We start from the raw sequence: 16,297 nt of genomic DNA, 5'->3' as shown, positions 1-16,297 counted from the left end.
CTTTGGGCTTGACTTGCTCTTCTTTTTCGAGAAGTTTGAGGTTCAACATTAGGTTGTTTATTTGATATCACTCTGTTTTCCTGAGGTAAGAATTCACCACTATAAATTTCCCTTGTAGGACTGCTTTCTCCCTGTCCCATCAGTTCCAGTATGTTGTATCTGCATTATCATTTAATTGTACATACTGTTTAATTTCTTTTTAAATTTCATCTGTGACTCTTTGGTATTCAGGAGGGTGCTATTTAATTTCCATGTGTTTATGGAGTTTTTGTGGTTTCTTTTGCCGTTGATTTTCAATTTCATTGCACTGTGGTTTGTTGGTATGTATGGGATAATTTCATTTCCTTTGCATTTACTTAAGCATATTCTATGGGCCAGTATGTGGTGTATTTTGGAGAATGTTCCATGTGCAGATGAGAAGAATGTGTATTTGGTGTGTGTGGGGGGGGCGCACTGTAGACATATGCTAAGTACATTTGTTCAAAGGTTTTGTTTGGTTCTGATATTACTTGTTGATTTTTTTTGTCTAGTTGATCTATTTGTGATAGTGGGGATTGAGGTCCCCCATTACAATTGTGTTAGCGCCTATTTGATATTTCATGTCCATTAATGTTTGTTTTATATAGTTGGGTTCACCAGTATTTGGTGGATAGATATTTATGATTGTTATCTCTTCCATTTGGAGTTTTCCCTTAACAAGTATGTAGTGACCTTCTTTGTCTCTTGAATAGCCTTGGCTTAAAATCCACTTTACCTGCAAATAGAATAGGTTCTTCACTTTTTTCTAGGTTCCTGTCACATGGAATATTGTTTTCCATCGTTTGACTTTCAATCTATCAATTTCTTTTTGAGTTAAATATATTTTATGTATGCAACATATTGTTTGATCTTGTTTATTGATCAACTCTCCCAATCAGTTTCTTTTGATTGGTGAATTAAGACCATTTACATTGATGGTTATAACTGATATGTACTGACTTATCCTTGTCACATTATTTTCCTCTTGTTGGTTCCCTGTCTTTCCCCTCTGTTTAATTGCTTGCCTTGTCTAGTGGTTTCTTTCTGTTGCTGTTTTTGGAATTGTAGTCTTTGTTATCTCTTTCTAAAATATCCTTCACAACATTTTGGAGAGCTAGTTTGGTGGTCACGAATTTCTTCAGTTGTTCTTTGTCATGGAAATTTCTTATTTCTCCATTGATTTTGAAAGATAGTTCAACAGGGTACACTAATCTGGGTTGGAGGTTGTTTTCTTTCAGGACTTCAAATATTTCACGCCAATCTCTCCTTGATCAAAGGGTTTGTATTGAGAAATCTGCTGTGATTCTGATGGGCTTTCCTTATAGGCAATTTTTTTCTTTTCTCTAACAGATTTTAATATTGTGTTCTTCTGTTGAATTTCAGGGATCTTCATTATTATATGCCTGGGGGTAGATTTATTTTGGTCATGGCTGTTGGAGTTCTATATGCCTCACTTATTTGTAGGTCAAATTATTTTGCCATGTGTGGGTAGTTTCCTGACATTACTTCCATGAACAGGATTTTATTTAATAGCATTTGTTCTGTCTCCTGCTTTCTTGTTGACTCCTATCAATCTTATGTTGATCTTCCTTGCATCATCTTGCAGCTGTTGGGTTGATTTTTCACGGTCCCTATCTATTTTTAAGAAATCCTTATTTCCGTGGTTGCTAACTGCAATCCTGTCTTCTAGATCTGATGTTGTGTCCTCACTTTGAATTGATCGTTTGCATATACATTCAATAGAGTTTTTAATCACCTAGGTACCTTTCTGAATCTGTTTCATGGATTTTCTTTGTTTCCTATGTTGGGCATTCATAGTTTCCATTGTTTTCCTGAGCTCCTCTATGTTTTTTATCTGTGTCTACTCTAGATTCACTGGGCAGGTCCTTCATTTTGATCATCATCTCTTTTTTAACCTGAAAGATTATTTCTAATCTGATTTTCAAAATTAATTTCATTGGTACATTGTAGGTATACAATATAATGACATTAATCATGGGAAATTTGGACCTTTATATAGTCTCTCTTAGTTCTTATTTTATCCCCATTCCCCTGCCCTCCCTTCAAACCCTCCAGCCTGATTTACAAAGACTTTGTTTCCATTTTTTCATTTTCTCATATTAATTCCATTCTCTTCTTTCCCTTCCCCTGCCCCTCCAACTTCCCCTTCCCTTTTGCCCCCTTCTTCCTATTTCACATTATCTCTTATAACTTTTAGTCCTTATTTACAATTTCAGATTCTCATACTAGAGAAACTATGGGGAATTTAAACATCTGTGTCCTATTTATTTCACTTAAGAGTATCGTGTCAATGTCCATCCATTTAGCTGTAAATGTCTCTAATTTCTCATTTTTATGGCTGAGTAGTACTCCATTTTATTTTTAAAAACCACATTTTCTTTATCCAGACTCTACTTGATGGGCAATTGGGCTGCTTCCAAATTTTGGCTATTACAAATTGTGCTGCTGTGAACATGGGTGCACATCTATCACTGTGGTATGATTCTTTTAATTCTTTGGGGAAGATCCCCAGCAATGGAATAGCAGGGTCAAATGGGACTTCCAGTCCTAGTTCTTTGAGGTATCTCCATACTGGTTTCCACAGTGGTTGCACCAGTCTACACTCCCACCAGCAGTGGAGCAGGTTTCCTCTTCCCCACAGCCCCGCCAGCATTTGTTATTGGTTGATTTCATGATAGCAGCCATTCTTTCTGGAGTGAAGTGGAATCTCAGCATTGTTTTCATTTGCATCTCTCGAATGACCAGTGATGTTGAGCATTTTTTTATGTATTTATTTGCTATTTCTACTTCTTTGTCTGAGAAATGTCTGTTCATTTCAGATGCCCATTTTTGGATTGGGTCTTTAAATTTGGGAGTTCTGATCTTTTTAAGTTCCTTATAGATTCGAGATAGTAGACCTTTGTCTGAGGAAGAGCAGGTGAAGATTTTTTTCCCACACTGTGGGTTGTCTCTTCACACTGCTGGTGGTTTCTCTTGCTGTGCAGAAGCTTTTTAATAAGAAGAGATCCCATTTGTTGATTGTTTGTGCTAATTCACAGGCAACTGAGGTTTTGTTCATAAAATCTTTTCCTACACCAATGTCTTCAAGGGTTCTGCCTAACTTCTGTTCCAACTGGTTCAGAATTTCTATTTTAATATTTAGATCTTTAATCCATTTTGATTTTAGTTTAGTGCATGGTGAGAGATATAGGTCCAGTTTTAATATTTGGCAAGATGAAACCCAGTTTTTCCAGCACCATTTGGTAAAGAGGCTATCTTTTCTCCATTGAGGGTATTTGGCTTCTTTGTCAAAGATGAGGTGGCTGAGTGTGTCTGGCGTTGTTTCTGCATCTTCTAATCTGTTCCACTGGCCTTCAAGTCTGTTTTATTGCCAGTACCATGCTGTTTTTATCACAGTAGCTATGTAGTATAGTTACAAGCTGGGGATTGTGATACCCTCTGCCATGTCTCTGTTACCTAGAATTGCTCGTGCTATTCTGGGTATCTTCTTGTGCCAAATGAATTTTTGGATTGTTTTCTCAAGGTCCATGAAGTATGCTGCTGGGATTTCAATTGGGATTGCATTGAATCTATTTTGGAAGTATGGCCATTTTCACTGTGTTGATCTTTCCTACCCAGGAGCAGGGGATGTCTTTCCATTTTCTGATATCATCTTCAATCTCTATTCAGAGTGGTATAGTTTTGAGAGAAGAGGTCTTTGATTTCTTTTTTTAGGTTGATTCCTAGGTATTTCAGTTTTTTGGATGCTATTGTGAAAGGAATTGTTTGCCCTATTTCTGTCTCAATGAGTCTTTTGTTCATGTAGAGGAAAGCTGTTCATTTTTGTGTGTTGACCTTGTATCCAGCTACTCTGAATTTGATTATTAAGTCTAGAAGACTTTTGGTGGTGTTCTTGGGGTCTTTTATATAGAGTATCATATCATCTGCAAATAATGACAATTTAAATTCTTTATTTCCTATCTTTATTCTTTTATTTCTTTCTCTTGTCTAATTGATGTGGCAAATGTTTCCAAAACTGTATTGAACAGGAGTGTTGATAATGGACATCATTGTCTTGTTCCTGATTTTAATGTGAAGGATTTCAGTTTTTGACCATTTAGTATGATATTGCCTGTTGGTTTTTCATAGATGGCTTTTATCAGATTGAGGTAGAGACCCTCTTGCCAATTTTTTGTAGGCTTTTTTTTTTTATCATAAATGCATGTTGAATTTTGTCAAATGCTTTTTCTGCATCTATTGAGATGATCATATGGTTTTTCTCCTTGCCTCTATTGATATAGTGTGTTACACTGATTGATTTGCATATATTGAACCATCCCTGCATCTCTGGGATGAATCCCACTTGTTCAGGGTGTATGATCTTCTTGATGATCTTCTGCATTGTTCGCCAGTATCTTATTCAGGATTTTTGCGTCTATGTTCATTAGTGGATTGGCCTATAGTTCTCTTTTTTGATTGATTCATTCTCTGCTTTGGTGATCAAAGTGATACTTGCTTTCAGTAGTGAATTTGGGAGTATTGCTCCCCTTTCAGTTTAAATGAAGTGATTAAACAGTAGTGGCAGCAGTTCCTCTCTAAATGTCTTGTAGAATTCAGCAGTGAAGCTATCAAGACCCATAATTTTCTTGGTTGGTAAGATTTTAGTTACGTTTTCAATTTCATTGATCGATATTGGGTTGTTTAGAATTTTTAGGTGTTCTTTGTTCAACTTTGGTATTTCATACATATCTAGGAATTTGTCCATTTTTCTGTGTTTTCCATCGTATTGGCATAAAAGTTCTCAAAGTAGGTATTGATGATTCTCTGCATTTCTGCTGGGTCCTTTGTAATTTCATCCTTTTCATTCCTAATTGCATGGATGTGGGCCTTTTCTTTCCTTTTTCTGATAAGGTTGGCTAAGGGTTTGTCAATTTTGTTTATTCTTTTGAAGAACAAAGTCTTGACTTCATCGATTTTTTTTTTGTAGCTTTGTTTTAGTCACCATTGCATTGATTTCTGCTCTGAGTTTCATAATTTCCTCTCTTGTATGAGCATTGGGTTTGTTTTCCTCTTCTTTTTCTAGAAGCTTGAGTTTCAGCATCAGGTTGTTTAATTGGGCTCACTCAGTTTTCCTAATATGAGTATTCAATGGTATGAATTTCCCTCATAAGACTGCGTTCTTTTTGTCCCATAGATTTCATTTTTTTATATTGTCATTTTCATTTAAATGTAAGACCTGTCTGATTTCTTCTTTAATTTCCTCTGTAAACCATTGGTTATTCATAAGTGTGTTGTTCAATTTCCATGTGTTTATGAAATTCTTGTTGTTTCTTTTGCTATTGATCTCCAATTTCATTGCACTATGGTATGATAATATACAGGGGATGATGTCAATACCTTTGCAGTTACTTAAACATGTTCTGTGAGAAAGTATGTGGTCTATTTTAAAGAATGACCTGTATGCAGCTGAAAAGAATGTGTATTCTGATTTTGTGTGTTGGAACACTCTGTAAACATCTGTTAATCTGTTACATTCATTTGTTTAAGCATTTGATGGAATACTAGTGTTTTGTTGCTTTTTTTGGTATAGTTCATCTATCTATTTGTGACAGTGGTATTCAGGTCCCCTACTACTATTGTATTAGTGCTGATTTGATTTTTCATGTCCACTACTATTTGTTTTATTAAGTTGGGTCCACTAGTGTTTGGTTCCTATATGTTTATGATTGTCATCACTTCCTCTTGAATTGTTCCCTTTACAATGTCCTTCTACAATGTCCTTCTTTGTGTCTCTTAATCAGTGTGGGTTTGAAATCCACTTGATCTACAAAGAGGATAGCTACTCCTGCTTTTTTTTGGTTCTTGTCACATGGAGTAGTTTTTTCCACCATTTAACTTTTAATCTATGAGTTTCTTTTTGAATTGTGTTGCTTGTATCCAGCGTATTGTTGGATCTTGCTTCTGACCCATTCTGCCAGTCTATTTATTTTGACTGGTGAATTGAGACCATTAACACTGATGGTTATAACTGATACCTATTAAGTATTATTGTCCTAACTTTTTGTGTTTTTTTGGATTCTCCCCCTTTTCATATAATTTCTTGTCATGCCTGACGAATTCATTCTGCTGGGCTTCCTGAGGCTGTGATCCTTGTTGTCTTTTCCTAGGATATTGGATGAAATTTTTTGGAGTGCTGGTTTGGTATTCATGAAGTGTTTGTATGTTAAACTGTTGCCTTATAATCTAAGTTTAAAAGGAAGTAACTATCCTTACTGAGGAATCCATATATTGAAATCCTTTAGAAAAATAGCTAGGCTTGTGAGTCAAAAATAAAACTATCTAATTCCTGGAGTGTCCAAACCTTCCCTCTGGGGCCCTACATGGCAAACTGGGTTTCCCCAAATAAATATGATTGATTGTTACAGGCAAACTCGGTGCTTTTAGTTTCCTTCCAACATCATCTAGAGCAGTGGTGGTAAACCAATGGCACACAGACTCTATGGCTGCAGTGAGCACACAGAGCCTTCTCTCTCAGCAGATGAGCCAAGTCACCCTAGCAGCTGAACATCAAATATTCAGGTTTAATTGCAGTGTTGGCAGTCTGCGATAAATAAGTGGGTTTGAGGTTGCAGTTTGGGCACTCCATCTCTAAAAGTTCTGCCATCACTGATCAAGAAGGAAGAAGACTAAATCTCAAACTGAAGCTGTCTTCTTTGGCCTTAAGGAAGTCCAGAGCAGGACAGGAAAGGATAATCCAGTAAGACAACAATTTCTTTGCTTAGTGATTTCTAAACCAGGAGAAATTTAGAAGTTTCTAAGTGGGCCCTAAAAGCAAGAAGATGAAAACAGAGAAAATGATTTAAAAGTACTAACCATCACAAAAAAAGATCCTGGTTCCAGGATGAACTTAGCTTTCCAGTGAAGCTAGAAATTAGCATTCAACAATCACAAGCAACATAAAAAGTATCAACTGAAGAAAGGCCACCATTCTGAAATCCATTTGTATGTTTATCTTTAAAAGACTAGTGGGTTGATATCAGTTCATTTAAAATTCAACCAAAAAGCCAGGCATGGAGACATATGCCTGTAATCCCAGCATTCTAGGAGGCTGAGGCAGGAGAGTCAAAAATTCCAGCCCTCCTTGGGCAATCAATGGTGTAGGTCCTTTCTTATTCATAGATAGATAGATAGATAGACAGACAGACAGACACAGATGAACAGATGGAATGAATGAATGATAGAATGAAAGCCTCACAATGTAGCTCAGTGCCAGAATGAAGATCCTGTGTTCATTCCCCACTGAAAGGAAGGAAGGAGGGAAGGAAGAAAGAAAGGAAGTATTGCAGATAGTTAAATTAGTTAGAAATTATCATAAGACAGTTGGACAAGGCTGGGCAATTAGCATAGAAAAGAATTGAGGCATCTTTACTGGTTAACATAGAAAGAGAGGTACTACTATGCCCACCTACTTCCCCTAAAGATACATAGCAGTGATTGGTATTCTAAATAGACATCAGTCACCCTAATTGGGGACCAAAACATCCCTAGCTATCCCATTTCTTCTGGGAAATCCATGTACTTGCTTCCCAATTTGATCTCCATTTATTCAATATTATCTTTATGACTATACTTGTAATCTTATTGGTTGATCATGGTTTTGTCCCACTTCATGCCCACTTTGTGATATTCCATTGTATCTTATAGTTTTGTCCCAGTTTGTACCCACATCACCTCATTGCTTTACCCCATAAATCACCTCTGAGAGCAGGGTGAGTGGGCAACCCACTTTCGGGTCCCTCTTCTGTCTCAGGTAGAAGCTAGCTATCTTTCTCTCAATAAATTCTTCCTACCGTTAACCTCCTTTGTTCCTAAAATTCATTCTTAGATTTTAGAGAATACGAGCTCATGTTTTGGATATCTAGCAAGTTGGGAGTAATGATATTTCCCTGTTTAGATTACTTTTGCTTATTTGGATTACTTATCAGAATGAAGGAAAAAAGAACAAAGGGACAAAGGGACACATGAAGGAAAGATTGAACAAATAGAAACCACAGAATATTACTTCCAGGCTCTCAAGAGAAAATTTGGTTGAAAAAAACGAATAAAACCCTTTCAAAATAAAAGTAAGTTGTAGTAGATGAAAAATTTGCAAAGCCTGAGTGCTATAGCTCAGTTGAGAAAACAGAACACGCAAGGTCAGGGATGGATTAGCAGGAGTCACTACCAGATTACAGTGGTAATGGATAAGAACAAGCTCTGTGTCAAACAGGTTTGGCTTCAGATACTGTCTCTCTCTAGCTGGCTCACCTTGGACAGCACCATCCACTCCACTGAAGTCTGCTTTGGGAAGGATTCAGGACTTGACCTGCTTCATGGCACACACTGAGCACTAGATTCTGCTGGCTTTCATCGCCTACTACAGCACTGTCCAAGCTGTCGACATCCATGACCTGACCAGATTCACCAAAGTTCAGGCCCTTAATGACACGTGCTCAACCACGACTGCTGCTACCACTTGTTCCCAAAGGCAGGGACCACCATCTAGGGGGCACAGGCCTCCATGTTCATTCAACACCTGGTCTTTATTTTTCTTCCTGAGGTACACACTGACTTCAGATTTCTCTGTCTATATTTGCTACTCAGGTCAATAATCCTCAGATGGCCACAAAACCTTGCCTTGGTATCTGCTTACTATCTCTGCTGCCTAGATTTGATCAGAAAGAGAAAGTGAAAACTAATTTCCTAGTTTCTTCTCATAGCGAAAAGCTCACAGGGTTTCTGGCCAATGTGCTGTGCCCAGCTCTAGCTCATCGGAACTTTGTGCTCTCATATGGTCATTTGCCAGGGTACGATGGATAAACCAGTTCACCCCTCCCTCTTTAAACTGCACACACTAGGTAGATAGTGAAGATCACAAAGAACAGCTCTTTTGTGTGAAAAAGAATTATTCCAGAATCCTCACCAGATTCCCAGTATTCTTGCAAAGCATTTATTCCTCAATTCTCCATGTCCATGGACAAAGCTCTTTAAAATCTGAAGCCTACAAAAAGGAAATGGATTTTTACAGACACATCCTGCAGACAATTCTGGATCCAGGGTCCTGGTCTCCAAGCTCCAGACCTCCCTGCACATGGGAGAGTAGTGCCAGGTGTCCCTGCCTCCCCAGGAGAATGCCTTGTCTCAAGGCAAAGCAATGTTGTGCCCAGTGTTTAATCCCTCTTCACTTGCAAGATGTTGAGTAATTCATCTAGAAGCTACCATCTGCTTCCCCACACTGCCTTCTCTATGGGAAGCATCTCAGTGACCAGGAGAATTTTGATTCTGCTTCACAATAACTGAGCTGAACAAGTCTAGCATTTCTTCTGGTCGTGACCTTATGACTTTATAACCAAGGAAATAGTAAGATCAGCATCCTTTAACTTCAGTCAATCAATAAAGACATGCCTGACTTTGGGAACTGTACTTTAAAGTTATCCAACAAGAAATTGGCATTTTTGTTTAGATGACACCTATCTTTACTATTCAAATGAACATCTTTGCAAAGGCAGCATCTCAGAGCATTAAATTCATTGAGGAACCAAGGAATCTGATCATCTCTTCTTACAATCCCACTACGCAGGTCCTCCAGGTGTTGTCATCAGGAACTGGTTAGAAATGCAAGTTATCAAGCCTCACCATGACCTGCTGAATCAGCTCCAAAGGTTACTCTGGTTCATGCTAAATATTGAGGACTGCTGACTTAACACATGGAATATATCATAAATATGTTCACAGACTGAGAAATAAATAAATAAATGGTGAATCAATGCTCTTGTGTTTTATGGAGCAACTGCTCAAGATAACATGCTCCTAGTTTCAGAGAAAGAAAACACAATGCATCTTCTTTCTGTCTGTTGGTTGCTGGAGTGGAGCACAATGAACACCTGGCTCTGTCCCTGCCTTTAGACTCACTGTTCACAGACCTCAAACGTGTAACACCCACAGAGCATCTTTCTGCTGCTATCTTGGCTAGGCTGTCACTGGCCACCCTGGTGTTGATGTGCAGTTTGCCATGGCTGGATCTTTCCTCTGGTTCTCTTTCCTTGTTCTTCCAGGTAAATTCTCCATATGCATGTGGTTTCAGCTGGGCATTGCATCCCCCCAGGAGGGTACCCCTAGCAGGATAAGGTTCTTGCTGCACCCAGCACATCCTCATTAAAAAAACATCGCTCCCTGGGCACAAACTGTCCTGGGCTTACCTTCCTCACTGTTTCCTTGGCTGCACCAACAGGCCTGTGAGCCCAGGACACTGTCTCCCTTACCATCACATCTGTAGCACCTTGAACAACATGCGTTGACACTATTTAATCAATTGGTGGGGACTGTAAAAGAAGCTGTGTGCTTCTTTCACAAGAGGCAATAAGGCGACATATGATTTAATTTATTAGTGATTGATTGACTTTTCTGTATGAATAATGAACTATTAGAAAATATTCTGTGGACAGAAGAATATAATTTTTCAACACCTTCTTTTTCATTAAAATTGCCAATTTCCCAGTTGCTTTTTTTTTCTTTTAAAGATATGCACACTCCTGACAACAAACTTAGGGACCACAGCAGCAGTGGTGAAGGTAGTGAGTGGAACAGCATGAACCCTCCTGCCATGTGACCAGTGGTGTGAGAGGACATGGACACATGATTTAAGCAGCCTTGAGCCATGGTGGGGCAATGAGTGGTAAGTCAGCACTTCCCCCACTGGAGAGAAGAGCAAAGTGGAGCAAATAGATTTGGGTGGACTCCACAAAGGCAACAGGGCCAGTGAATCAGCTGACAGCATTCCCCACTGCCCGGTGACCAGCAGCACAAGAGGAGAGAGATGTGCCAGTGGAAGTAGAACAGAGGAGGCTGTGCAAGGGCTGGGACAAATGGACTGCACCTGGGATTTGGAACAGCCTTGGGCTGTCCCTGTCTGAGGATGCCACAGCAACTGGGAGAGTGAAGCAGGTTCACACAGGGTAAGGAGACATGCACAGGCTGCCAGGGACATTCAAAAAATTGCTGGCTGAAGACTCTGGCCCCAGCCCCACATCCAGAGTCCAAGATCAGCCCTGCACAAAGCGATTAATCCTACTGCAGACTTTGCGGGGTTAGCCAACACATTTTTGCACTCTGCTTGAACACTACCACAGAACTATGGACCCCAGAGGGATTTTATTGTTTTCTTTGGTTGTTTCATTTTTCTATTTTTTCTTTTTTGTTATTGTTGTTTATACTTTTACTTTTATTGTTTGTTTTGTTCATCATTTTTCTCTTTCCTCAAGTGTCTTTCTTGGTCCTTTCATCTTTTCAAATGAGGGGACATTGTCTCTAGTCTTCTTAGTTTGCTTCAGTATTCTTTTACTTTCCCTTTCATTCTATCTCTCCTGTGGCCTTCTCAGTTTTCCAAACCTTGGGTGATCATCCTTTGTCTTCCAGCCTTGCTTCTACTATATTTCTCTTCATTTGCCTCTCTGCTTTGTCCACTGTCCCTCTTAAATTTCCCCCCACAGGGTAAAATCACTCTACTGAAGGGAAATGTATTGCATACAAGTTACTGCTTATGTTGGAGTTTTGTCATATGACTTTAGATCTTGCTCCTATAGTTACAGGTACCAAATTAATAGTTACCACCATTTGTCAGTTTCTAGGCTGTACTTGGTGCTACTATTATTGCTAATTGTACTACTTTAGTCAGGGTATCATGCCTGCTGTAGTCAATTTTTCTCCCTTGTATGTGATTCTCTGGGGTTGTAACCCTCATCATAGTTCAGTACCAAAAGACTGGGTGCTGAACCAAACAGATAGCAATTTCTCATCCCTATTAAATTGGGAAGGTAGGATCTTGGGATGAACATAAAGACCAACAGCCAGCTACACCTAGAAGGTATCTCTGAGGAACAGACATTTCCTAGGGAAGCCTTGCTACTAGTGTTAAAGCTATATACCATAAGACATTTAGAAGCATAAACACAGAAAACAAATTAAAATTTGAAAATAGAAAATGGCAAGATACAGATTACATCATGTTCCTCAGCTCCTCCATTTTTTTAGTCTGTGTCTGCTCTATAGTTATTAATCATGTCTTGCATTATGGACACAATCTCTGTTGTTACCTGAGAAATTTTTTTTTGTATTAAATTCTTGTATTGGTACATTGTAGGTATACAACACAATTACATTTTTCATTGGGAATTGTACCTTTATATAATGCATCTTGGTTCTTATTTTTTCCCCATTCCTAGCTCTCCCTTCATGCCCTCCACCCTTCCCTATTTACAAAGATTTTATTTCCATTTTTTCCATTTTTCATCATTTTTTCCTTTCCCTTCTTTCCTTTCCCCTGCCCCTCCCACTACCCCTACCCCTTTGGAGCTTTTCTTCCTATTTTACATTATCGATTATTCATTCTAATCATTGGTACATTTTAGGTATACAATATAATGACATTCATCATTGGAAATTTGCACCTTTACATAGTCTCTCTTGGTTCTTATTTTTCACCCTTGCCCAGCCCTCCCTTCAACCCCTCCAGTGCCCCCTATTTACAAAGATTTTGTTCCTATTTTTCCATTTTCTCATGTTAATCCCATTCCCTTCTATCCTTTCCCCTAGCCCTCCCACTTCCTTCCCCTTTGCCACTTTTCTTCCTATTTCACATGACCTATTATACATTTAGTCCTTATTTAGACTTTCAGTTTCTCACACCAGAGAAACTATTCGGTATTTACACATTTGTCCTATTTATTTCACTTAAGAGTATTGCCTCAATGTGCATCCACTTAGCTATAAATGTCTCTAATTTCTCATTTTTTATGGCTGAGTAGTACTCCATTTTATAAAAAAACCCCACATTTTCTTTATCCAGTCTCCAGTTGATGGGCATTTGGGCTGTTTCCAAGTTTTAGCTATTACAAACTGGGCTGCTATGAACATGGGTGCACATATATCACTGTGGTATGATTCTTTTAATTCTTTGGGGAAGATCCCCTGCAGTGGAATAGCAGGGTCAAATGGGACTTCCAGTCCTAGTTCTTTGAGGTATCTCCATACTGATTTCCACAGTGGTTGCACCAGTCTACACTCCCACCAGCAATGGAACAGGGTTCCTCTTTCCCCACAGCCCCGCCAGCATTTGTTATTGGTTGATTTCATGATAGCAGCCATTCTTTCTGGAGTGAAGTGGAATCTCAGCGTTGTTTTCATTTGCATCTCTCGAATGACCAGTGATGTTGAACATTTTTTCATGTATTTATTTGCTATTTCTACTTCTTTGTCTGAGAAATGTCTGTTCACTTCAGATGCCCATTTTTGGATTGGGTCTTTAAATTTGGGAGGTCTGATCTTTTTAAGTTCTTTATAGATTCAAGATAGTAGACCTTTGAGGAAGAGCAGGTGAAGATTTTTTCCTACCTTGTGGGTTGTCTCTTCACACTGCTGGTGGTTTCTCTTGCTGTGCAGAAGCTTTTTAATAAGAAGAGATCCCATTTATTGATTATTTGTGCTAGTTCACGGGCAACTGAGGTTTTGTTCCTAAAATCTTTTCCTACACCAATGTCTTCAAGGGTTCTACCTAACCTCTGTTCCAACTGGTTCAGAGTTTCTATTTTAATATTTAGATCTTTAATCCATTTTGATTTTAGTTTAGTGCATGGTGAGAGATATAGGTCTAGTTTGAATCTTTGGCCAGTTGAAGCCCAATTTTTTCAGCACCATTTATTAAAGAGGCTATCTTTTCTCCAGTGAGGGTGTTTGGCTCCTTTGTCGAAGATGAGATGGCTGAGTGTGTCTGGCGTTGTTTCTGCATCTTCTAATCTGTTCCACTGGTCCTCAAGTCTGTTCTTTGCCAGTGCCATGCTGTTTTTATCACAATAGCTTTGTAGTATAGTTGCAGGTTGGGGCTTGTGATACCCCCTGCCATGTCTCTGTTACCTAGAATTGCTTTTGCTATTCTGGGTCTCTTCTTGTTCCAAATGAACTTTTGGATTGTTTTCTCGAGGTCTATGAAGTATGCTGCTGGGATCTCAATTGTAATTGCATTAAATCTATATAGCAGTTTTGGAAGTATGGCCATTTTCACTATATTAATCCTTCCTACCCAGGAGCAGGGGATGTCTGTCTATTTTCTGATATCATCTTCAATCTCTCTTTTCAGAGTGCCATAGTTTTCAGAGAAGAGGTCTTTGATTTCTTTCGTTAGGATGATTCCTAGGTATTTCAATTTTTTGGATGCTATTGTGAAAGGAATTATTTGCCCTATTTCTCTCTCAGTGAGTCTGTCATTCATGTAGAGGAAAGCTATTGATTTTTGTGTGTTGACCTTGTAACCAGCTACTTGACTGAATTGGGTTATTAAGTCTAGAAGACTTTTGGTGGAGTTCTTGTGGTCTTCTATATAGAGTATCATGTCATCTGCAAATAATGACAATTTGACTTCTTCATTACCAATCTTTATTCCTTTTTTTCTTTCTCTCATCTAATTGCCGTGGCTAATGTCTCCAGAACTATATTGAACAAGAGTGGTGATAGTGCACATCCTTGTCTTGTTCCTGATTTTAGTGTGAAGGATTTCAGTTTTTGACCACTTAGTATGATATTGGCTTTTGTTTTTTCATAGATGGCTTCTATCAGTTTGAGGTAGAGACCATCTATTCCAATATTTTGTAGGGTTTTTATCATAAATGCATGTTGGATTTTGTCAAATGCTTTTTCTGCATCTATGGAGATAATCATATGGTTTTTGTCCTTGGCTCTATTGATATAGTGTATTACATTGATTGATTTTTGTATATTGAACCATCCCTGCATCCCTTGGATGAATCCCACTTGATCAGGGTGTATGATCTTCTTGATGATCTTCTGCATTCTGTTTGCCATTATCTTATTAAGGATTTTTGCATCTATGTTCATTAGTGAGATTGGCCTATAGTTCTCTTTGTCAGTTGGGTCTTTCTCTGCTTTGGGGATCAAGGTGATGCTTGCTTCCAGGAATGAATTTGGGAGGATTGCTTCCCTTTCAATTTCATTGAAGAGTTTAAACAGTAGTGGCAGCAATTCCTCTCTAAATGTCTTGTCGGATTCAGCAGTGAAGCCATCACGGCCTGAGCTTTTCTTAGTTGATAAGTTTTTAATTACATTTTCAATTTCATTGGTTGATATTGGGTTGTTCAGAATTTTTAGGTCTTTTTGGTTCAACTTTGGTAATTCATATGTATCTAGGAATCTGTCCATTTCTTCTGTGTTGTCCATCTTATTGGCATATAGGTTCTGGAAGTAGGTATTAATGATCCTCTGGATTTCTGCTGGGTCTGTTGTAGTTTCACCCTTTTCATTCCTAATTGCATGGATTTGGGCCTTTTCTTTCCTTTTTCTGACAAGGTTGGCTAAAGGTTTGTCAATTTTGTTGATTCTTTCAAAGAACCAACTCTTGGCTTCATTGATTTTTTGTGTCGTTCTCTTAGTCTCCATTGCATTGATTTCTCCTCTGATCTTTGTAATTTCCTCCCTTGTATGAGCTTTGGGCTTGTCCTGCTCTTCTTTTTCTAGAAGCTTGAGGTTCAGCATCAGGTTGTTTAATTGGGCTCATTCTGTTTTCCTAATATGCATATTCACTGCTATGAATTTCCCTCATAAGACTGCTTTCATTGTGTCCCATAGATTCCGATATGTTGTATTGTCATTGTCATTTAATTGAAGGAACTGTCTGATTTCTTCTTTAATTTCCTCTGTAACCCATTGGTTATTCAGAAGTGTGTTGTTCAATTTCCACATGTTTATGAAATTTTTTGAGTTTCTTTTGCTATTGATCTCCAATTTCATCACACTATTGTCTGATAATATACAGGGGATAACTTCAATTCCTTTGCACTTACTTGAACATGTTCTATGTGTGAGTATGTGGTCTATTTTTGAGAATGACCCGTGTGCATCCGAGAACAATGTGTATTCTGATTTTGTGGGCTGGAAGACTCTGTAAGCATCTGTTAAGTTCATTTGTTCAAGAGTTTGATTGAGTTCTAGTATTTCATTACTTATTTTTTGTCTAGTTGATCTATCTATTTGTGATAGTGGGGTGCTGAGGTCCCCCACTACAATTGTATTAGTGCATATATGACTTTTCATGTCCATTAGTATTTGTTTTATATAGTTGGGTGCACTAGTGTTTGGGGCATAGATATTTATGATTGTCATCTCTTCCCCTTGGATTCTTTCCTTTACAAGGATGTAGTGTCCTTCTTCATCTCTCTTAATCAGTGTTGTTTTG

General features: G+C 38.4%; 1 protein-coding gene across 16 annotated transcripts in view; it reads left to right on the top strand.

Moving 5' to 3' along the window:
* The window catches only part of LOC101717569 (BMP-binding endothelial regulator protein), a 321,597-nt gene that overhangs the window by 223,655 nt on the left and 81,645 nt on the right, over window positions 1-16,297 (top strand). Inside the window, exon 16 of one of the 16 annotated variants that reach the window (XM_087199425.1) lies at window positions 10,578-12,091. The exons of 14 other annotated variants lie outside the window; for them this stretch is intronic. In XM_087199425.1, coding sequence (XP_087055551.1) covers window positions 10,578-10,593 — 16 coding nt within the window. In that variant the 3' untranslated portion in view covers window positions 10,594-12,091. Of the gene's footprint in view, window positions 1-9,637; window positions 10,463-10,577; window positions 12,092-16,297 lie in introns of those variants that run through there. One more of the 16 variants, XM_087199423.1, reaches the window with a different exon arrangement.

Source organism: Heterocephalus glaber, unplaced genomic scaffold (assembly GCF_053883595.1).
Source record: "Heterocephalus glaber isolate CG9 unplaced genomic scaffold, H.glaber_assembly_v1.0 deba00001719, whole genome shotgun sequence".
Classification (NCBI taxonomy): Eukaryota; Metazoa; Chordata; class Mammalia; order Rodentia; family Bathyergidae; genus Heterocephalus; species Heterocephalus glaber.
The sequence above is the reverse complement of the archived record's forward strand: the minus strand, read 5'-3'. Positions and strand labels throughout refer to the sequence as shown.